Source organism: Semicossyphus pulcher, unplaced genomic scaffold, assembly GCF_022749685.1.
Source record: "Semicossyphus pulcher isolate SPU_LCO1_2020_fin unplaced genomic scaffold, fSemPul1.0.p SCAF_6, whole genome shotgun sequence".
Classification (NCBI taxonomy): Eukaryota; Metazoa; Chordata; class Actinopteri; order Labriformes; family Labridae; genus Semicossyphus; species Semicossyphus pulcher.
Window position 1 is genome coordinate 5,574,656 of NW_027211737.1, and position 25,212 is coordinate 5,599,867.

Genomic DNA, 25,212 nt, shown 5'->3' on the forward strand with positions numbered 1-25,212 from the left:
AGAGAGACAGAGGATGATCGATTGATTGATTGATTCCTGACGCCATTCCTGAGCAAAGTGGACTTGACGAGTGAGACCCAAGGAATCCAGGTGATGAGGACAACAGGAGAGGAAAATAAACTAAAAAAAACAAAAAAAAAACAGGAAAAGAAACCCATCACAGCAACAGTGTGGAGGCGGGGAGGAGCAGTGGCAACGCAGAAGCCAGTCCACAGAATCATCTGGAAGGAGGAGAAACAGTGACTGAGTGATGAGTGCCACACATTGTTGATTTAAAGTTCTAACCTATTGCACAAAAATGTCTGTTTTTGCCAATTTATTCTTTTGTGAGTATTTGACATAAGAAAAAGAAGAACTGGGACATGAGTACAACACCGACTGAGACTATTTACTGCCACAATAGTAGTGCTAACAACACCGTGTGAGTGACCACCAAATGACGAGTGAAGAGCAGGGACATCACAGCAAGGCTACAGTTGTTATTAAAGAAGACCAAATAACAGTTAAAAGATCCTGTTACAAATGTTTATGTAGGAAGTTTTCATTAATTAAACCATGTACACTTTACTCCTCAGCTCCGGCCTTTTAAAGAGAAATATATTTGTACATCAGCGTTGGATTACATCAGCTACAATCCTACTTCAGCTGCTAACTATTAATGGCGTTTACATTCACAGATGTTACGGATACTGACATAAAGAATTAAATGTGAAAGCTCTACAAACAGAATACAGAAATGTGCAGCGACATGCTTTGTGATGCTCCAATTTAGGAGATGTCACACTCTGTTCCTTTTCAGTGGACTTGTGTTACAGATCGAAACGCTGCCGAGAGGAAACACAGTAATTACATACGCTGACACAAAGCGGATTATAGGCTATAAAACGTATTACTGATAGTTATTATCACAACAAGAGGCTGTCAGGGAGCAGCTGGTGGTTAGCAGAGATCACCACATCTTAGAAGTGTCATCAGTGCAGGAAATGATGTCGTTATCTCCTACAGCTCTTTTTTAATCTGGCCTTTTTAATGCAAAAACACGTCCCCAAAAGGGTTTAACCAACAGAGAGAATGTTTTGTTTTTTTTGTTGGCAAAAAGACTTTTATCAGCAAATTTGGAAGTGTTTGGTTCATTTCACTGGATACATTTGACAAATACGGACTTCACTAAAACACCAGTTTTTCTGCCACACAGCATCATTTTTTTTGCAACACTGGACCCCTTCAGAGAACTAGTTCATTGATATATTTAAATATGGATCTAAAGATCCTGCCTGAAAGCAAATACACACGTTAACCATGACGAAAGAAGGCTCCTTCTATCTTTGTCCAGTTACCTTAGTTATGATTTTGTTTTCAATTTGAGCTTCTAGCTCGTACGTATACTGTCCAATATAAACTACATCAGTCAGTAGCCCTTTTTACACTGCGCCTCTGCCTCAGCGCCGTAACGAAGCTCCGCCGCCATGCAGCCTTTGCCATTTTACATTGGACCAAGCTACGCCGGCGTTAAGCCGCCCCAGTGTGTGTTTTTACAGCGTTCCTGCGTTGCAGAAGCAAAACGTGCGCAAGGTGTAACAAACAGCACGTGCTTCAAATACACACACGGCGCTGTTCTTACACAGATGCCGTTTCGCCTCTGTAACCACCTCCGATGCTGGCTCAGAGGCGGAACGACTTCGCCCCACCATTCCACCTCAGTGCCTTTTACATACAAGACGGAACGTAACAGAGGCGTAATAATCTCGCCTTGAACTGGCAGTGTAAAAAGGGCTACTGACTGATGTAGTTTATATTGGACAGTATACGTACGAGCTAGAAGCTCAAATTGAAAACAAAATCATAACTAAGGTAACTGGACAAAGATAGAAGGAGCCTTCTTTCGTCATGGTTAACGTGTGTATTTGCTTTCAGGCAGGATCTTTAGATCCATATTTAAATATATCAATGAACTAGTTCTCTGAAGGGGTCCAGTGTTGCAAAAAAAAATGATGCTGTGTGGCAGAAAAACTGGTGTTTTCCCATTAGTGGTTTTACTTTTGAGACATTTTACGATTTTCACCTCCAATATCAAGAAAGTTTCACATTAAAGTGACAGAAAGCTGCTTTCACCAACTTTGCAGTTTCTAATAATCATTTAACTAAAATGTCAGTCGATATAGGAAGAACTTTGTGACATTAGGACTATAATGATGTTTGGATTTGTTACTCTCAAAGAAGCTGTGCCAAAACTTGAAAAATATGTAAATACATGCACATATGTGGGACTGGTTTAGGTTTGTTTTGGCTGCAATAAAGCAGATCTATTTCTGCTGTTTACATTTAAAGTGCCAGTTAGGATGGATGGCTTTTAAAGTGCTTTTATCCTCACGGAGAGCCTCTACAGAAGCAAAATTCAAATCTATATTATGTGTACTCTGTGAGGTCTTTACTTTAGCTCTGAAGTGGTGAGTTGTTAAATTTAGCACAACTGAATCAGTAGTTTTTAAAGCTTGAACACCACTCACTCGCTGTTTTATAGGTTGAAGTAGTTCTCATGATGGACACTCAACACTGCTGTGTTTTTAGAGTGGCGGAGGCGGGACTGCGCTGAGGATCACCCTGATCTTTTTGACATTTAAAAGTTTGGTTGTTTTAAGACTTCAGCGCAGCTCATAGTTACATTGTTCTGTAGCTGTAGTTCTAACGGACTGCAGTGGTTTAGACTCACCTGTGTGAGCCGTTAGGACCTAAAGCCCGGCTGGAAACGTGCAGTTTCTTCAAAGATGAGCTCCTTCAGTGTCTCTTTGGGTAGGTCATCCAGCTCCATGTCAAACTTGAAGGGGGCCTCAGCAACAGGCTGCACAGAGAGGCAGGGAGGACATGCTGATGTTAATGTGCAGTGGAGACTTTAAGTGTTTATCAGAAGAAATGTAAAGAACAAGGAAAATAACAGATGCCATCGTGATCAGCAGGAAATTATGCATGACATCTAAAAGCCCAGGTGGACTGTCTCACCTCATCTGTGGGGTCGTAATATTGTTCCAGGTAGGGGTGCGCCAGGGCCTCCTCCACCTCAATCCTCTTGTGGGGGTTAAAGGTCAACATCTTGTCCAACAGGTCCAGAGCTGCAGAAACAAGGATGTGAGCGTTTATGATGCTGTTGATTCAGGGTGATTCAGATACAGCAGAGAGCTTTCCTGTCCACTAGAGAGCACCATCACAACCTGCGTGCTGTTTGAATTATTTCCAGCTTGTTAACTATGAGACGCACTTGTTAATTATATATTTTATAAAACACATTAACAATTGAAGGAATTTTAGAGCTATTTAGGACTAATTTGATAAGCTCCTGCATATTTTGTAGTTGCACCCCGTGCCTTTCCTTACATGACTGTCCCAACAACAGTCATGTAATGTCCCTCTGTGCGAGATGAGTCTAACAAACTTTAGTCGCAACCTGTGTCAGACGATATCTGTTTGAGGACTGTCCGATCGTTGGATGAACGTTTAGATAATTAGCTTAGAGACAAGGAGAAAGAAACGTGGGAGCATTTTCACAACATCAGGAACGCATCACAAATCTGCACCGCTCTCGTTTTCAAGATGCTGCCATATTTGTCCATATTTATTTTGATTCCCACAGAATTCTGTTTGAATTTGCCTTCAGGGATTTAGTTTGTCTGCACAGATTTATTTTTGATTTCCTTAGAACTTTTAAAAAGCTTTTGTTGGGTAATGTGGTAACAGTCCTCGTATTAGTTTGTGTGTCTTTTTCTGATTGGTTGGTCATAACCTGAGGTCACAGTGAGACTTTTGGTCTGTATTTCTGACACTGGGCTTCACAGCTCTAAATTGTCTGGCGGATTAGATTGCTTTGGGAAGACAACCAAAGATTTCATGTTGCTCATTTACATTTTCATCATTTTGGGCTGTGTTTGTCATTATTTTGCAGGTTGGGTTAAAAAAACTAGCAGTGAGGGAGGACGATTATTGCGTCACCTCATGTTGCATGTGTTTGGGCCAAGAAGTTGCACTTGAAAACACTGCAAAGACAACAGTTTATGGCCAACAAGCATGCTTCTGATCGAGCCTATGTCTGATAAAAGGGTGCAAAGGAAACTGATGTGTCAGCCCTTAGTTTTTAGCTTGTGGAAGAAGACAGGACTAGTTGCTTTCCACACTTCTGTTTCTCTTTTGTACCAATCCACTAAGCTGAATAGCCAATTACAGTGATTTTCCTCACCAACAGGCATATTTAACTAGCTCAATTAAAATTGTTCAGCAGCAGAAACTCTCCTTTGTCTAAACTTCATCCTCTCAAAGATTCAGAATATTCTAGAAATTCAATGACCAGTTGGATTCATGTGTGTCGATAAAGAGGCTGTTGTCACCTTTGGGATCAGCGTTGGGGAAGAGGCGGTTCCACGGCACTTTGCAGCGCCCGGGCAGCGACAACAGATAGTTCCTGGCCTTAATGTTGATGATGCAGTTGAGATCCTCCTGACAGGGAGAACCCAGGATCCCTGAAGGAGGAAGAAAAGATTATGAAGAGGAATAACTTTGCTATCTGTAAATCACTGTTGTGCTTTGTCCACTAGTTCACACAGCCTCGGCTTCCAGTCTTCAGCTATGTGTGGAAGTTTTGAGTCTGAACACAAAACAACGACAGATGGAAGAAGCAATGTGTGGTCTAGCACTTAGTGACAAAACTTTCGACTAGATATATTTTAATAACAGCTATGATATTCCTCTACTATTAGTTGTAAATGACAGAAAGTGTGAAATTTTGGTTCAAGTCTAAAGTTGTCTCAGCTTAGAGGAAAACATGGAGTTTCTGACATGTTATGACCATTATGATAAAGTAACTGAATTCAAATAATCAAAATACAGATAGCCACATTATACAGCATTAACTTTGGTGCTGCAGCGATCAACAGACTTAAATCAATTCTCTGATTCCAGCTTCATTAATGCGAGCATTTTGGAGTTATTTACTCTTCCGTGACTGTAAACTGAATCTGATCGTATGAGGACGGCTTTTGGAAACACGTACTGACATTTTTTTGTTACCATTTTTAGACAAAAAAAAAATAGTCAACTTGTACTTCATTTTCCTGAACCACATAGTTATTTCCTACATAATGAGATCTGTTGGTATCAGATAGGGCAACACAATTAATAGAAAAATAACGAAAACAAATGTTATGACTCTATAAGCGACCTATATTCAATAATCTACTTAGTCATACAAGCTGCCATCTACCCCTTTGGTACAACAAAATCTTAGTTAATGCATTTTTGTTTGTTTTCACTGCTCAGCCTTACTGTCCAAACTACATATATGATTTTATCGAACTGGACATTGTCAGCATTGTAAAACCAAAAAAACCATAACTGCATCATTTAGCTCAGACAATTTTCTTAATTCTGGTGTTACAGCGGGCAGGCAGAGGCAGGAAAACACAGCCAAACTGCTGACTAGACTCGTAATTCGGGCAACCTTGCCATTCAGTGAAATCTTAAAGTGTCTGAGGTCTCATGGTGGTTAAATGAGCTGCTGCTCTTGCTGCTATAACCTACTGAAACCACATTAGTCTATGTAAGACCTCCTTAAATAACTGTCAAATCAATTGTTATTTGCAGCAACTGTGTACTAAAGTAGCAGAATTTTACAATCAACTAAATAAACACAATCCCAATACTACAGTACCTCAACTATCATAAAAACACTGGATATTACAGAATGATTACCCAAAATGTGGTTAAGCTGATCCAAGTAGTGCTTCCCCGGGAAGATTGGCCTGTTGGACAACATCTCAGCCAGGATGCAACCCACTGACCAGATGTCTATGGACTTGGTGTAGCCCTGAGAGAGAGAGAGAGAGACAAACAGAAAGAGGCACAGTGATGACTACAGTACACAAACAAGATCAAATTTATAGGTGGACTATGCCATACATAGCATTAACATAGCATGAAGGTTAACTGCGAGTTGGGTGACGGTGGACAGTTAGTGCCTCATTCTTCGAATAGTTTAACGATATTTGATTTTCTGCAAGATTTAGAGAGAAAAGGTTCAGATGTAAATTAGAAAAAAAATCACTAACATAACCGAGAGTTAAAATAAAGACACAGCGAATGTAAGGTCAAAAATGCTATCCCAAGATAGCTCACTTTACAAAATAAGTGTCAACACTGCCTCTCACCTTGGAGTTGAGCATGATCTCAGGTGCTCGGTACCAACGAGTGGCTACATACTCTGTTAGGAAACCAGTGTGATCGTGGTCAGGATCAGCAACACGAGCCAAACCAAAGTCACAGATCTGCAGAGAGATGAAGTACAACATGATGAGTGACAACAACATTTAAGGATACAGGATCACAATGAGATGCATGTTGATTATTAGTTTGTATCATGTTAATTAGTCTTTGATATTCTACCTTGAGATCACAGGTGGTGTTGAGCAGAAGGTTGGAGGGCTTCAGGTCGCGGTGCAGGACGTTGGCAGAGTGGATGTACTTGAGCCCTCGGAGGATCTGGTAGAGGAAGTAGCAGATGTGGTCGTTGCTCAGGTGCTGAGTCTTCAGGAGCTTGTACAGGTCGGTCTCCATGAGATCCTGGACAATATATCTGCAAAGGGCTGTGTTAAAGAAACTTGTACTTCATTTTCCTGGAAGCCACACCCTGAACCACAAAGTTATTTCCTACAAAATGAGATCAGTTTATCAGATAGAGCTGCAAAATTAACAGAAAAACAACGAAAACAAATGTCTACCTCTACAAGCGACCTATACTCAATAATCTATTTAGTCATACAAGCTGACATCTACCCCTTTGGTACAATAAAGTCCTAATTTATGCTTTTCTGTTGGTTTTCACTGCCCAGCCTTTGTGTCCAAACTACATTTAGGATTTTATCGAATTGGATATTGTCAGCATTGCAAGGAAAACCCAAACTTTGCATCATTTAGCTCAGACAATTATCTTGATTCTGGTGTTACAGCGGGCAGGCAGAGGCAGGAAAACACAGCCAAACTGCTGACTAGACTCACATTTTGGGCAACCTTGCAATTCAGTGAAATCTTAAAGTCTCTCAGGTTCCATGGTTGTCAAATGAGCTGCTGCTCCTGCTGCTATAACCTACTGAAACCGCATTAGTCTATGTGAGACCTCCTTAAATAACTTTGAGGAAAAAAGCTCATTTCTGTGTAGGAGAGATATTTTATCTGGAAGGGTTTATTGTTTTTGTTTGGGTGAATGTTGTGTTATCTGCAAGGAGGGAGCAGTGAGCTGATTAGCTGCAGGTTAAGTCACAGCCATTTCTTCTAGGTGAGGAAGATTTTAAACCTACCCACAATGCATTATGACACCTACAGTTACTATGCACTCAACCAGTTTGCTGCGATTGCTGCTGGGCTACAGTGAAGAGCATCTCCGCCAAATATATGGTGACAGGTGGCTCTTATGTAAGAAAATACAACTGAAAAACAGAGATGAAATACAAAAGCCTGAGTGTGAGACCAACTTCATTGGCATAAAACCTTTTGTCAACAACCTCTGAAGGAAGAAAAACTTTGAGGGTTTGAATGTCATAATATAAATTGCACAAACATGAATATTTTAACATATCTTGACATATTAGACATTGTTTAAATGATGATTAAATGAGGGTGCAAGGATACACATCCTTCATCTGGTCGATGGTTGGTGTGCGGATGATGTCGTTGATTCCGATGATGTTCTCATGTTTGAAGCGCAGCAGGATTTTGATCTCCCTCAGGGTGCGTTGGCAGTACGTCTGGTGCTCAAAAGGGCTGATCTTCTTGATGGCCACACGGATCTTGTTGTCCCGATCATAGGCAGAGCTGGAGTATTCAAGAAAGAGACAAACAAAAGCCAACGATTACAAATCAAACGTTATGGAAATTTGTAATATAAGAAACCGATGACTTTTTAAAGCCATAGGCCTTTTTCAAAGCGGACATTTTTACATGCAACAGGAGGAAAAGCACAGGTGTTTGAAGTAGCATTAATGATGGCTGTAATCCATTTAGCTGCTCTCTTAATAGGATATCAATAACGCCACTTTTACGATAGGAATATGAAGTGGTGTTCACTGATTTTAAAATAACAGAAAAAATCTAAATCATGTCTTGTTGTGCCGATAAAGCCATATTGACCAACAGCAATAAGATTAAAAACTTTGGTGACAAATGCTGCCTACTTTTTGTGGTTTTCCAGTTAATGTGTGAAGAAATAAGGCAGGATATGTTGGGTTTTCTATCATCAGTATCTTAACACGCCAAATACACCTTTGATGTAAACACTGAGGCTGGTGCAGTATGATCTGTTTGATAAACAAAGGAACCGGAATGTAGGAGTGGAACAAAACTCCCAAGCAATGATACCTGACCAGTTTAGCACAATGACACAGCTCAGCCGAATTTAGAGACAATAATAGGTCCAAAATACTGCAAGTCAGCAGAGGATGCAGTGAAATTATATCTGAAGAAGCCATGCCACTGCTCAGCACACCACAATGCACCAAGAGAGAGGCGAAGAGACAAAGAGCTAGCACTTCCCGATAAGATAACCTGACCTAACTCTGGTTTCCCACCAGTTTGCTACCATAGTTCACAATATATCTCACACAGTAAAAACATGTCATACTGTGTTCTGAAACTTGAATAACAATGTATTTGTTTAAATGCATTTAAACAAACATTTTATGATTTTAAGGTCAGGTGATAAAAAAACAATCAAACCATTATTTTAAATTATAATTAAACATTTAGCATTACATAGCATTCAGTTCTGTATAATTAGTCATTAAAATGATGAGCGTAGTATTTAGTGTGAAGCTTTGACATATTTTTGGACATGTCCTATATTTTTTTTACATACATATTCGAGAAAAACGTTTTTTTGTGCAATTTAACACGTGTGCAAACAAAGACACTGCAAGTATTCAATAAAACTTAATTAACTGCAGCTATTCTTCACAAACACACGTCTCGGTAATGCACGTGACTATTCATTTTGTTGAACGTTAGCAGGCAGCTCAGCTCCATTTTGCAATATTAACATCTGAAATCCAATAAAGGAGAGCACAACATATACAGGAAATGATACCGTATATTTGCATGCGATGAATGCCAGAGTCTGGCAGATCTCACACTAAAGCCTGACCCAGAGGAGGAGCAATAAGTTAATGCACAAAGCTCAGGAGGTACGAGCCTGTTTACATCACGCATACTTCACAACAGAGGTGATAAGCTGAAAAACCTGATAAAGCTGAAACTAGTGCTGTGAGAGTAAAAGGAAAGGTGTTTGATATAAAAGAATATGGTGTATCAATTACCAACGATATCAAGACTGGAAAAACACACATGTACTTGTGCTTCTGACTTGGCTATTGACTAATACATATGAAGAAAAAGAGCACCTGTGTATGCTCCCACGTAAACAGGAGAGAAAGAAGGGGAAGATGCTGTGTGAATCAGGCTAAAAATTTGCCTGCAGGCCTTTTCTTCTGGGATGTTGCTCGATATATTTGCACCAACAAGTATTAACATGTTTAATGATCCTTTCAATCATTCGAGAACGCATGATTTTTTTGTTTACTCTGCATGTTTATAATTGTTTTCTGTCGTGACACTGTGCTAAAACAGCAGCTCTCCAGCAGCTTGCAGGTTCAGGTGTGTAATGAGTTTGAGAGAAAGACAGGATGATAATGAAGTACTAAATTAAGTGGAATTGTGTTAGGATAATTAAGTTCTTGTGTTACAAAACCCTGTTCTCCAAATTAAGTTAAAGTGCAATAAAAACTCACCAAAGCTGTTCCATTTTCGCATGTGTAATAATGTCTGACTGTCTGAGTGCATCTACACCCAGCAGACTAATTGTTCAATTCCCCTCCTCCACACTTTTCCAGGTACAGACATGTCTACTGTTGACTTTCCAGCTCTTTTCACTGGCTGTTTCAACTTCCTCACACTAACTCAGCCAGAGACATTTCAAATCTCAACAGTAAGGAGGCCATATAATTGAAATACAATAAAAGGGAATAAAAAGATCCCTTGGTTTTACCCTCAAGTGCTGTGATTAAAACATACATGTTTTTTCGTTCAGAAATTCAGTCCACAAATTCTGAAGCCAGTCACAAATTATAGTCTGGTTTTGGTACACAAACTGGCCAGACATCTTCAGTACACAGTAAGTGAAGCATGAAAACCAATTCCAAATCAACACCTACTGCAGAGAATTGCAAATTACTGCTTCCTGCTTCCAAGATTTTCTGCATTTCTAGGTGGTCTGATCTCAAACTGTCATTATTCGGTGCCATAAGAAAACCTACATTTTCAGACAAAGCTAAACTAACAAATTAAGAAAACCTACATAATAAAGGTTTTCTTAAGTTCCTGAGCTGCCTCATTTACATCTCGCCAAGTGTGATTTTATTTGTGCACATTACAAACAAGAGGAACGACAGAAAGACACCCACACGGTACGACAGAATAAGAAAGGAGTTGCTATAGTGATGGTGGTGTAGGGACTGAAATGTAAACACAAGTGTGCCAGCCTTCTGCGAGGGAAATATGAGTGACCTTCCTTTCCACTTGTGTGAGAGGAATGTGTGTGTGGGAGGAAATAGTCCTCCATGTAACTGTTGTACAGCAGCAGAGACCCTCGTGTTCAGAGGAGCAGGGAGCTGCTACAAGATTTACTCATCAAAGCTAAGATGTGATCCGGAGCAGAGCCAGTTTTGGCAGAGACAGAGACTATCAGATTGTTTTTAGAACAGACGATGATACAGCCTCCAACGATTTTTAACACGGTTTTTTCTCATGCATTATGTAAACTCACAAGAAAACCTTTGCTGTATTATAACTATAAACATGAACAAATGCTAATAATCTGCACTAATTGATATTGGAAATGGTCACATGAAACCCCAGTGAAGCCATTATTTAGCAGCAGAAAGGATGAATGGTTCCACCTCCTTATATAAGATGGTTTGCTGCTTTTTCCTTTTGTGGGTTTTAGAACTGTTGGTCGACAAAACAAGCATTTCTAAAATGAAACCCTGCGCTCGAGGATATTGTGACATTAAATTTCTATTTCTCTAACATTTTATCAAAATAATGTGTGGTCTGTTTGGCAAGAATCTGGCAACTGAAACGCATCATGATACAGGGGTTACAACTGAAAACATTGCACATACATTGGCAGGGTAAGATATTTCAATTTTCTAAAATATTATTCAAGGAAAACTGCCAGCGGAATAAGAAAAGACTTTTTAAATGCAATCACAACAGTGGGATCAAAATGTGTATTTATCACAGCCCCTCTGACATCCAACATCAAGCACTAGTTTTTGCAGTCTGAGCAAAGCGGTTAACATTTGCCTGTATCAGTAAAATACATTGTAAGGGATTTTGAGAATTGATGCAGTATTACAAAACATAATATGGCAATACTCAAGTGTATCAAGTGATGGGTTGATAATGATAACAGTTTGCTAGCTGGAGCACTGTTCAAAACCAATTTAATTTTAACAAAGAAAAATGATATACTTTTTGCCTCCAGTCTTTCTTATCTCAATGTATATGCAATTCTGTTAAGTGCTTTATATTTGAAACATTTCTGCTAATATGGCCGCAGGGGGTATTGAAACATGGACATCATGGGCTGTGTTAAGTGCAAAGAGAAGTGAAGACAATCGTGGTGCACACATTTCATCATGTTTACTGAGGCAAGCCCTTTGGTTCCTTGTCAGTTTGTGCAGGTGTGTAACAGAAGGAACTTTTTGAGGAAGTACAAAGTGCACTGAGTTCAATGTGTAGTATTAATATGCTTGCGTCAGAGTACTGCGAGAGTCCTGCCTTATCACTGAAGGGTGGACTTAAATGACTGAGAATGGTGCTGTCAAAGGCACTCAGGACTTTGGAGCTCTTACTTTTGGATGGTTTGAATGTGTGAATTTTGGCCTGGGAGGAGACTACACCTGGCTCAGTGCTTACAACCAGCTGATGGTGGCACCTGTTTTACACAGCTGACTGTGATTCCTCACAGCAGAAACATTGGCTAAGCACACCTTATATTTTGTTGCTCCAACAAAAAGGAGGCTGCATGCAAACAAACGATGGATGAAGCCATTTTTTAAGCACAACTAGTTCAAACTACTACTACGATTACTGTTTCTGTATTCTTCCATTATACAAAACGAGTTACCTTTTGGGTCTGGAAGAGCTCAATTATAAGGGACATTTTTGCAATTTTTGATTGATCAAAATAATTAATTTATCGATCAAAGTAATTAGCAGATTAATGAGTAATTAAAATAGTCATAACTTGCAGCTATAAGTAAAGGTTAGATCAGAATCTTCAGGGAAGTTTGAGAAGTACAAAAAAATGACCCCCCTCAGCTTGGGTACATAAGAGCTTATCTAAATGAAGATGCTAAGGCTGCAATAAGAGCTGCAGGCTCTGGTATGCAATAGTGAATCTGCGCTGAGCTGCCTTTCCTGTTTCCTCTGCTTCTGCATTGTTTTCTGAGCATGCTCAGTGCACAGGAAGGAGCACAGAGGGGAGGGGGTGAAGAGCGAGGAGAGGGGGGGTTTCTGTTTCCAAGGAGATGGAAATACAAGGCTTTACACTGCAGCCGCTCTGTTATGCAATAAGGCTGTTACCATGACTATGTTGAAGGGGTTGGGTATGAGGAAGAAGGGGAGAAGTTCACTATGCTTAAGGGCAATGCGTACAGATAAGGTGCAGATATGAGCGTCCATGTACAAACTACACAAGCGATTTGAAGGCAGCACGAGATGAAGCTTCAGGGTGGAGAGGGTGGAGGGGCCAGAGTGCAGTGGGCATTAAGCATTGGTACAGTGGGATTAAAGGCTCCTTACATTATGCTCTTTACAGTACAGTCCTTTATTTGCATTTACTAATGAAGCATGACACTAAGTCACAGAGGGTTCTCTCACATCACTGATTATTCACTGTGTTATAATAATATTTACTATTATCTATCTTTACTTAGAATTTTAACCTGTAGCATTACATTTGCACTGCAATAGGTAACTTCTACTCTTGCATTTCTGTTGTTTCTTCCCCATATTTCCTAATCAATAATCTACTTAATATATATTTAGATTTCTACCACACAGCAACATAATCCCAGACCTCTTGGTTTGTTCTTTAAACTGATGTATTATATTTAAATGCTGAATCTACTTCTGATTTGTGCACCTGCATTTTTTCCCCTCTATTCTAGAAAAACATTTTCCCTTTGTTTAATCTTAAATTCGATCTGTTTCTTAGAACTGACAAGAATAATTTGCTGTCTGAGAGGTTTCAGTAGTAAAGCCTCAGGCTGCACTGACTGTCGCCCACAAGAGTTCACACCATATGGCCTTGTTAGCTGTGTGTGGAAAAAAAAAGGGCACAGGGGGTCTTCAGTCGAGCAAAATCACAATTTGATAACAATTTGTATCTGCCTCTTTTGCTTATCGGCTTGCACTTCCTGCTTCTGTGAATGTGACACAAAAACCTGTTTTAAACAAGCTGACTCTGAGCTGTTAGTGTTTATAAGAGCTATACACTCAAGCTTGGATTGCTTTATGATCAAATGAGCTTTATATGGTAAACTAGCTCTGTAATGGTCGCAAACATGAGTCGTTTTCTTAACTCTGCAAAATGCATGCTTTGATAAACACCCAACAACCTTCTTGTGAATACAGATAACGTACCAAGACCACAAACAACCGCTTTATGTTTGCATTTATACTGGAACCTGCCGTGAAGAGCTTTACTGAACATGCTCTGTTATCCTCTTAATCTAAATCTCTCAATCGCTTCTCTAAATCCAGGAATACACTGAATATTTCTACGAAATGTAACAGTGTCTGGTTCCAAAATAAAAGTAATTGTAGCAATGCAAAATACTCAACAAAGGCCCCTTAATGTTCTTAGCAAAGACTGTGAGGACATTTTAAGGAAGTGACTCTGATGAAGCAACATTTCCCTACTTGAACTGTGCACTCTTATGTCTTCTGCAGTGTTTTACAGCTGAGGTGGGCGACCTCGCCTGAAACACCAAGTCTGCAAACATCATAAAAAAAAGTCTGCGCTTACATGAAACAAAACCATAACAGACAGAAGGCAGAGATACTATATACACACAGCAAATGCAATATAAGTTTCTCTGAAGACAATCGGCTCATGCTTTAAGTGCATATCTCCATGTTGTTTTTCTGTCTTGTATCTGACAATGGTTTCACACCATTTCTATGATCAACAGATCGGAGGAAACGTGCAGCTATGCTCTAGTGAAGGCATGGAAGGAGAAATGAGAAATTACTACAGCCCTACACTAATATTTTATGAGGAAGGGAATGCATAACTATATTAGTATATTATATTTTGACCTCAAAGATAAACATTAAAAATGTACACATTACCTTTGCAGTTGTTAACGTTACTTTTTTACATTTATTGTTGATTAATCTGTCTATTATCTTCTCGTCTAATCCATTAGCTTTGTTGATCAGTCTTCTCGAGGCCGAAGATGACATCTTCAAAAGTCTTGTTTTGCTCACAACCGGGATAGATTCAGTTTACAGTGGAGGAAGAGAACAGGAAGCAGATGAATCACTTTTAAGGAGTTTATTTTGTTAGAATAAGGTCAATTATCAATCAATTATGCTCTGTTGGCATTACATTTCTAATTAATCCTTGCAGCTCTATTAGATATAAGCTATATTTAAGCCACTTGTAGTACCTTTAACACATAATGTTATGTGAATAATCACCATTTGGTTATTGTAAACTGCCCTGATTGGATTTTTACACATTTCCACACTGAACAGATCTGTGCTCTGAACCTTGTTTCCTAAATAAACAATATGTGTTTTGTCTTGTTTGCAGTAAGCATGATGAAGCTTTCACTTTGACTCTTTCTTCAAGCAGACACAGGATTACACAACAGGCTTGCATTAAAGTAACAAAAACAAGAAGACATCGATTATTAGATAAAGAAAGGAAACTAGCTTTGACACATGGATTCACATTTGTTCATATCTCTACTACATACTTTGTTTGAGTGCCTTATCTGAGCCCATAGCTTGACATCAGATTACACGTTGGTAAGTAACCTTGCTACACACCCAGCTGAATCACAAACTGAATGCATACTAAAGAAACGTGGTGTGTAAATAACAGCTGTGTCCTGTGAGAGAAGCCTAAATGGCCCCTTTGTGCAACCTTAAACAGGTATGTCAGCTCCATCTGATACATCGCTCTATAAGGATTTCCTTTAGTGTAAAGCCAGGTTTACTGACTGAGGCCCATCAGAGGTGAAAGCAGTTTATCCCACACAGGGACGAACACTGTAAATACTGTACTGTCTAAAGTGAAGAACTGCAGCCCTCCTACAAAAAGCACTTATCTGTATTTTATTTCTGCCTATAGGCTCTCAGCCACTCCCAGATAGAACTGCTGTATAACGTCCAGCTCTCGTGGACCTTGGCATCTCTGTTTGAGCTCGTTATCAGCAAGGTTATAGAATTTACAGCCAGTTGATTCTCTAGTCTAGATTCAACCCAATGCAGATGATTTTGAGGATAACCAATTAATATAAGAGCCAATAGGACATACTTTTCATCAGTATTGTGCAAATAACAACAATTGACAATTTTGTCAATGGTTTTGTTTCAAACGATAACCCTCAACTTTACTTAGCTTTATCTTAATAATAACTTTTTTTTGCTAGTTAAAAACAAACTGTTTTAAGCTTCTTCTCAGTGGTAAAGATTTCATGCTTTTCTTTGTCTTGTGTTTGGTTTGGTTGGACAAACCCAGAAACTCGAAGACATAGCCTTGGGTTCTAGGACATTTTGTGTAAGATTTTTAAGCCAGTTGGTTATAAGAGAAATTAATCATAAGATCATTTGATTAATCGTTTGTTGCAGCCTTACATGACAGCTGTTAAATCAAGCAAGAACTGGACATAATATCTGATTTAAGCTTCTCAGATGCAATCATTTCACACTGAATCAACCAAATCAATAATTGTTAGTTTGCAGTTTTAACACCATAAAAGATGCAGACATCGTTGCCACATCTTTTCATCATGATGTATGTTCTCTACAACCCTGTATGAAAAATAAACCACCGTCTGCTTAACCTACATCAACAACCGGTTTATCAAACCACACAGATGATCTGTAATCTATGCTGGGTTTATGGAACATTAGCTAACAAGGTGGTGACCACGTCTCGTCTGCGCTAACATTTCACAACAGTCGAGGATGCAGAGAAACATGCACAAAACACGTGTGACACAAGAGCTGTGTGAAGTGTGAAGAGAAAGGTCCACGCTGAGTTTGGCAGTGATTCAAATGGAACATTTTCTGTCTGCAGTAGCACAACTTAAAAATCAGTCAAAAACTGTAGTACTCATCATGATAGCACTCCTGTGTTTCAATTTCAATGCAACTTCAATTTCTGCAAGCACACTTTGACATGATATATTGATATAATGAAAGCAAGAGATACCATCAAAGCCATCTGACATCTGTCACTTCTTACACTGTAACTTAATTTAAAGGGTTTGTGCACATTAAAAGTAGTAATTTCCTAAGAAACATGTAAATGCAACATGTGAAAGGCCACCATGCTGCAGCACTTAAGCGATGAAACACATCTGCCAGGCCTCGATGAGGAACATTCGATATCAGCTCCACTGTAAAAAGCAGCAGTGTGCGTGAATCAGAAGACGTCGTGCTCGTCTTTGCAGGCGTAATCACCCAAATTACATCTCCTTCTGAATTGCACAACAGGATTTCAGAGTGTCAAGGCTCTCATTTCTCTCCCTCCCTCTTCCATTGGCTGTGGAGTGGTGGTAATGATGTCAGAGGAAGAGAGGTTGCTATGGAGATGGGCGCCACGGTGGCATTTCAAGAGGACGGCTCATGGCAGAAAGAAGCAGAGCATCAGCGATGGCTGGGAATCAGGTGGGTCAAGGAGCCCAGATCGAGATTAAAAGGAGATATCAGAAGGAGGAAAAGAACGACTAAGACATTTCATTTGAAATGCATCATGACCGATATATTAGAGATGTGTTTAAATACATATTTAATATGCGTAAGTGGTTTAAATATCAATATTTCTTTTAGTAAAGGGTTTTTTGTTGTAAAGAAGAACAATGTTTGCAAAGGCGACAACTACTTATATCTTAAACCTATGAAAATCAACCCTCTGCAGGAGGATTGGCGGGTGTTTATAACCAGACTACATGTACATTTACTGCACCACAGATTGGGTAAAAGATAAAAGATTAGGGCCAAAGAATTTGGAACCTTCACTTTATAAAACTTCTCAAAACTGGAAAATCTACCGTTTTTTCCTTCAAATTTACGATTTTTTGGTCTTGGAACTCAGATTGAGCAAAGTAAATATAGTAATTTCTGAACATTATTTAATAAATCATTTGATAATATTCTACACAATTAAGCTATTGCTAAAAAATTCAACTCAGTAAGATGATTCAAATGATTTCCTTGTTAGATTCAGCCATAAAAGAACAAAAATAAGCGACAGGAAATAAAGTTAAGCTCCAGGCTTTAATTCTGTGGCCAAAATGCTTTAAAATACACTTAATGAGAGCTCTAATTATGTGGTCAGGTCGTGTCATTTTCACCATAACTGTGTACTGCAAAGTACTGCACACATCAAGTACACTTTTATCGCCTTGAGGGTCTTTAATTAGGCATCACAACGCAAACAAATGAGTTGAATCAGGAGGCAAATACAGCGTCTACTCTGGGCAAAATTCAACATCATTTACAGTCAATAAAATGTGATGCATTGATCCCATAACCTGGATCATGTCTGCAACGTGCTGTCACCTTCAAAGTAAGGTCAGGTATCGACCAATGTGTAACAGTTCAATACTTTTTTTTTGCCAGTGATATTTCCTGTATCGGTCACATTCATTCAGCCAGGTCCGGACACCAACTGAGGGCTTAGTGCCATAACCTTTCCTGGCCTCATGATAACTTACTTAAAAAGGAACCTAATAAATTTCTATATCCTCAGTTTGAACACGGGTAAAGAGGATCTGCACTCATTATCAGGAGAGTGAGATATAAAAAACGATTGTAGCACTGAAGCCTTTTTCCATCCAATACAAACACCTTCTTCAGTGAATAAAATCGAAGGAACAAACAACAATAAAGGAGATGCGACAAGATCCAAATCCATTGTTTTGTTTTTTCCAATATATCATGAGCACAGGATGATGAAACTGACCAACCAACATCAGTCTTTTGAGATATGAAACTTTTTTATAAACACAACAGTTAGATCATTTCCCCATGATCTCACTGTTATTGTGGGTGGGTTAAAAAGGCCGAGTACTCCGAGTATCATCACAGAGGGTGATACAGTATCTTGTGATTGTGTAAGCAGACGGTGTGCACGAACTGAAGCTCTTGTTAAGAGGCTCAGCCACTAGACAATCCTGACATAAAAAGCCTTAGCATCAACAAGAGGCTGTTGTAAACAAAAATAGGCCTGGTCTGAAAATGACAGCATGCAGCACAGTCAAACGCCCTCTAACATTTGGATATATAGTACACAAACTACTGTAAACATTGTAACACATCATACCAATTACAAGTCCTTTCTTCATAAAAACCAAGAAGGTAACTGAAGTCTTTTTTAAATGGCTTAATTCACACAAAGCACAGACTGATTTTAATCCTCTATGCCACTTCTTACAAGCCACCCTTTTTGTTTCCTGGTTGTGATGCATTTTTCATCTACATCACCAAGCCCTAATAAAACCCACAATCTGCACTAAATCCTCACCCAACAACTTTACACGTTTGACACAACATTAAACCTGCATGATCAAGTAAATTAAAACGCTTCAGGGCTGCACACTGAAAAGAAGAAAGAAGCACAAAAGGAGGACACAGGAGACAGGAGTGGTCATGGTAACCACAAACAGCATCTCAATGTGAATCTCTGTTTTCAGAAGGTGTTCTGATATTTTTTGCAAGGCTACTGTCGATGTGTCTACAGTTAATGGTTGATATAACGTTACTTCTATGTTTAAGAGATGTTTTTATACTGTAAGAACAATGCATACTGTATACTCTATATTGCTTACTTTGGTTTTAATGCAATGTGTTTATTTTATCCACTGTATCACTTGCTGTTGCTGGCCCCACATGCATTGTGCACAAGCAAGTTTGCATTGGTGTCATTTTGAGGTGTTCGCACCCCTGTTTCTTTTGTTCTCTGCACGCACGTAACATAATCTGTGTAGATATGTAGAGTTGTTAAAGAGCATCTCTGCAAAAGCATAATTCCAGCAGTTGGACTTAAGAATCACCATGATTTAAGCTTTCAATATGGTGATACATGTCCTAACTCAGACATGCAACAATAAGCCACTTTTTCTGTCTCAAAATGCCGCTGAATGCAGCTCAAAGGGAAGCTGTAACACTAGAATACGATGGTGCAATACTACCGCAAGAAACCTGATAAAGAAGAACTTCCTGACTCTGTTTAAAAATACTTCAGATGCAAACCAAAGGACGATTACAAAGAACACGCTGCACCACTTTCTCTGGCTGCTGCACATCAAAGCAACATGACCAACTGACTCAAAACTACAGGTCTCAAAAAGAACGCAGCAAGACAAGTGCAAGGAGGCTGACACATCGCCCACTCCAACTGCCTCAGAGCAGGCTAGAAATACAGAAACAACACCAAAGTAAAGAGCTGGGCAAAGGACTGTTTAAATAGCATCTGTTGCTAATAAAACGTGTCTGTCAGTCCTGTAATTTTTGGGTTAAAAATATGCGTTGAAACTATTACAAACACTGGGGGAATTACTCTGAGAAATAACCTAAAAAGAATCTCCTTTTTGAGAACCTCTGAAAATTAAGCACAAAGCTTGGTGGGTTTAGAGTCAAATAATTCAAGTTTTGTCTCACTGGACCCACACACAAATTAAAAGTGGTTGTAAAAAGAAAAAAAAAGGTTGTATATTATGGACACAAACGTTTCTGTAAGCTGTCATTTTGCAAGATTAGAGATTTGGGCATTACTGGAAGTCAATACAAATACAATTCCAGTCCTGGAAACGTGAGTCAAGCATGATGGACCTGTCTGTGCCTGTTGCTCTAATTTATCAACGCTGATGTCAGGAAATAAGATATATCTAGAAATGACTGTCTGCTTTATACTCAAACGTTGTAATTTAAGGCTGTTTCTGGTATGTGATTGAGATTCTCTCTCCTAATATACTGTATCATTGTTTCCTTTGAGTTTAAGGCGTATTAGCTCAGGTTTCTAGCCTGACCTGCAAGACAGAGTTCAAACCTGCCCAAATGATCCGAATGACCGGATTAAAACATTCCAAAGTTGACATAAACTGGTCGCAACATGTTCCTTAAAATGAAATCGCTATTGATCATGTTTTTTTTCTCCAATTAGGATCAACTAACTTTCATTATAGTTGGATGAAAAGATGCCTGATATTAAAGCAAGCTATCGGAATTTCCGAAGGGAAAAGTCTTCTGCATACATTCACATTACTGGTAGCATTTACCAGAAGAAGAAAGCAGTAGTTAGTTAGCAGGAGCACCGATGGAGTCCTTGATGAACAGATAACAAAAAGAGGTCAGCTTACAGAAACTGAAACGTCTTTAAAAGAAGTTTAAGGAATAATCCGTCACTGTGCAGTCCAAACAGTTTGCCTGGCAGGTTATCTCTGAGAAGTAAAGTGTAGAAGCATCTCACAAGTCGCCACTTGTAATACAACAACAGTACTTGTTGGCTAAGACGACGACATGCCCATTTTCACTTATATAAATAAAACCTGCTCTGTGTTTTAGGTTGGGCGTTGCAGACAGACACTGTGAATATCTTGACTATGTTTGACAAAACCAACTTGAAGCATTAGTTCTTTGCATGTGTTTAACTATACGTTTTATGTTCAGTTATTGTTTATTGTATCCATTAATAATTTTCTAATCTCCATTTAGAGATTCTACATAAAAATGTAGAATCTGTAGGCGTGTGACCGGATTTTAGCACTGGAAGTGTTCTGATTTCCATTTGTAGTATGCTTGTAGTCCGAGGTAATATTGACCAATCGCGTATCAGCAGGCTTCGGCGAATGCAGGAAACACAATCTGTGTGGAGAGCAAACAGCGTAATCCGCTGTAATGACATCCCGACTCCCATCAGCAGTCATCTGACAACGATTTAGCTTCTTATTCATCTTATATCTATAAACAGACATCTGATGCAAGTTCAGCTTACAATGTCTACCAGATCAAAATTTTCAACTTGAATTCGCTTAATGCTGTGTCACGAAAGCCGTTCAGCATTTAAATTTCCCGACTTCCTCGAATGCATCAGGAATGATCGATCAGACCTCTGCTCACACACTTCTCATTTTAAAAAGTAGTTTTCTTCTCCTCTTGAGGAAAGACCCGACAAAGCTTCATGTTGACTTGTTACTAATCTGCATAATGATGTTGTTATTTCAGCAAACTGTAGAGCTGTTAATTAAAGTTGATCACAAGAAAATCTGTTTCTTTTTCAGGCTCATACTGCTGAAGTAGGCCAGAGTGCAGCCCCTGTGTAATTTACTATTTACAGTGAAACTGAGACTCAGCACGAACAAATTCATTATTAACATTTTGTTTGTCTATTTGTATTTTTATAGGGTACAGTGTACATAAATCAACATTAATGTAAGTGTGCTGGGATAAGCAAATTTAGCCTTATATATGTAAAATATATGTATAGGAAATCACAATGTATTATTTAGTATTAATAATTCTGCACATATAAAGACTGTAAGCTGTCACTTTTGAATGATTGTTAGATTCTTTTGAATATTTTCTGTGTCCTAATAAAATAATGACAAAAGCCAAATTATTTCTTCAAATTACTTTTTTGTCTGGCTGAGAGTCAAAAACCCAAAGCCATTAATATCTGCAAAAACAATATATTTGAGATTTTTTAGAAATGGCTTAAATGGTAAGCAATTTGTCACAATTACACCAAATAATGTTGGCTCATTGTTTTAGCAATAATATCCTCAGAGTTGCAACTCTATATTCTTTCAAGACGGGGCGTTACTGGTAAACTGTATTGTCTTTGGTCCGCTTGCCTTGAGAATCAGTATGCACCACTCAGTGTTTGATAGGGGCTCATACAAACACTAACCGCGGCTGTGTGTTTTTGGTGGGTTTTGTAGTTTGCAGACAAAAAGATGCTTAACGCCTCGCTGTGTGTCTGCACTGTAGGCAGGCTGTGTCGAATCTGTGTTCTCAGAAAACCCAGCTTCTCTCACCACAGAAGAAAAACAGAGCTACTCTGCTGCTGTTTGACACAAGGACAATATATTATGTAATACAGTACAGTGTGCACATTTAAGGCCAGCTACATTACCACAGCCTCAAGAAACAACAAGATTTGGGGTTTTTGAAAGTGGAGAGTTGGAAAAGACATTTACTGTGTCATTATTTAGTACTAGAAATTTACACAAATAAGTTCCAGTCATGGCGTAGAAGCGGATCAAATCCATATACCTTAAAAAACTGCTAATATCACGTTTTTATGGGTTAAACTTCCCCTACATCCATGAAATTATATAAATAAGTGGAAAACTGCTTCCAGGGTGCTACTTGCATACAAATTCCTTCATATATATTGTGTAACCAGGAATCAGCTACTGAAACAAACAAAACCGAAAGTGTACAGCTACCCTGGGTGGGAACAAGTGAACGTCACTTTTAGAATAGAATAAAGAAAAAATAAAATGTAATACTATCAGATCACTATAAGTGCAGTATTGATTACAACTAAAAAGCTATTAAAAAGAACTACTGTATTAGTTTAGGAGAGAGAAACAACCACAAAGTCGATTAAAATCACTGTAAATTGAAAGTGGAGGATTGCACACACCTCTAGCAAATGTTAAATAAAATAAATCTTTAACCATGATTTTCTCTTTTCCCTTTTAAACTACCAACAGTTTGAAACTGTTCCTTGATAGCTAAAACATGACATTTAGCTACGATCAGTTAAATCAACCTTTTCATTCTTTGGGATTAATCGTCAGAATAAATACAAAACAATTACATAATTTGGGCCCTGTCATGGAGTCGTAATGGGGTTAAACATTTTTAAAAGTTTTTATGAGTTTTCATTCCACTACATTCTCATTAGGATATTAGTAGGTGGAAAGAATGGTTCCAGTGTATTAAATGCCTTTACGTGTGTAACCAGGCATCTGCAACAGCCACTAAAACAAATACACAATGATAGAAACCCCTTGTGCCTTCTGCAATACATATTATGCAAATATTTCACACAAAAACTTAAGTGTGCAGCTACCATGGGTAAATATGTCATCATGATGACATAGTGAAGATAAAAAAAACAAGATTTAATACTCAGATCAGATCACTATAAATTCAGTATTTACTACATATGAAAACTTATTTATATATATTCAGTGGTGAAGGAATACTTTGCTATGCTGTTGGAGGCAGGAAGAACCGCAAAGTCAATAAAAATCACTGTACATTTTAAGTTGAGGATGCACACACCCTGTTGGGCGTCTGTTGAAGACATAATTGACAAAATACCAAATTTGTTCATTATATAAGCCGTGTGTTGCGTTTAAATGTAGGAGAAACAATAGAACCGCCGTTCAAAGCGATGTTAAATGCGTTTTATGTAACATTATTACCCTGCTCCTTTTTGATGCAAGTTAGTGGCTCGTGTCATGACTAAATATATTTCCAGGTTAGCTAAGTACATTAACTTGTAGTCGGGGATCATTACAGTGCAAATTCCTAGCAAATCAGAGTCAAATAAGTAGCTTTAACCGTGATTTTCCCCTTTTTTCCCAACGGCCGCTGTCTTCGATTAACTACCAATGGTTTGGAACTGTTGCTCGCGAGCTAAAACATGACAGTTAGTTCTTTTTAACGGAAAATGTGAGTTAGCTAACGTTAAAAAAAGATGTGTAAAGTGTAAAACGATACGAAATGTAAAAAGCAAGGTAGCTTAAAGTCATAGTGAAAAAACTTACCACACCATCCCGTAGGCTCCCTCCCCGATGTAGGAGAGATTGCTGTACCGAGGCCCGACGTCGAAGGCCTGCCCGCGGACTAGCTCCGTTCCCGGCCCGGGGCTGGGGCCGCTGCCAGCAGGGGCAGACACCGCAGCTGTCGCCATTATGAAGACTGGCTGTTTTTTTCTCTACAACGTTATGAAACAAAAAAAATAGCGACTAAGTTTACCAGTATATATAATAAGTGTTTATATCCGTCGTCGCTGAGGCTGCAGCAGGGTCTTCGGTGTGGCAGAGGCCTTCACTACGTACGGAGTGTTTTTCCTTTCCGTTAGCGTGCGTTAGAGCGACCACACCACTGCTGTGCTGTCGCAGGCAGGCAGGAGCGAGCAGCGAAGGAGGAGGAGAGATTGTTACTGCAGGGAACAGCGGAGGTGGTCATGTGATCCAGTGTTTTCTCTTTTTTTTCTTCCCTTCGCTCTCTTTTTTTTTTTTTACTAGTGTTGCCTTCAGGTACTGCAGTAGGTAATGTAAATCAACAGCTCGTTTTACATACTGTATTTGCACATCAACACCCCTACCCCACTGTAACACTGTTTTAACACCACAAGATCCCAGTTTGAGATTAATAATGTACTTTTAAATTAATCAGGTTTTGCACAACATTTTCCTTCTGGATTTACCACCATGGCCGGATTAAACTTCTATAAGGGTCGCTGGGGCAAAAAATAAGCTGCTGGCCCCCATATAAGTTGGGGTTGCCCTTTTATACTTGAGTACACAGGGCTCTGCAGACTGTTCTCAACTGCTGTAAATACTCTGTTTAAATGAGAAGTGGCGCCTGATTAGAACCTCTAGAAGGAGGAAAAGACTCTTGTGGTGGCTGTTTTTCCATTAACATTCCTACAACAGGTATAAGGATGTATGCTATGTATACAAGAGTGGAAAAAATACACAGACAGCTGAGGCAGACAGAAAATAGTATGAAGCAGTGAAAAACCATCATCAACATGCTCGCTCACTCTCTGTGAATTGTCCGGAGAATTAGCAGCTGCGTTCATACAATGGCTTACTTGGCCATTAAACAGACCCTGTACTGGAGAACTGGCCA

The 25,212-nt window shown here is 39.0% G+C and overlaps 1 protein-coding gene across 1 annotated transcript; it reads right to left on the minus strand.

The window, feature by feature from the left end:
• mapk1 (mitogen-activated protein kinase 1) lies at window positions 1–24,476 on the minus strand. Its single transcript, XM_069682315.1, has 9 exons — window positions 24,120–24,476; window positions 7,666–7,848; window positions 6,424–6,613; window positions 6,189–6,305; window positions 5,734–5,848; window positions 4,374–4,505; window positions 2,998–3,107; window positions 2,711–2,839; window positions 1–221 (listed from the first exon to the last, which is right to left on the minus strand). Exons 1-8 carry the CDS (start codon window positions 24,263–24,265, stop codon window positions 2,723–2,725), a joined length of 1,110 nt encoding a protein of 369 aa, XP_069538416.1. The 5' UTR covers window positions 24,266–24,476; the 3' UTR covers window positions 1–221; window positions 2,711–2,722.
• Between the last annotated feature and the right edge of the window lie 736 nt (window positions 24,477–25,212).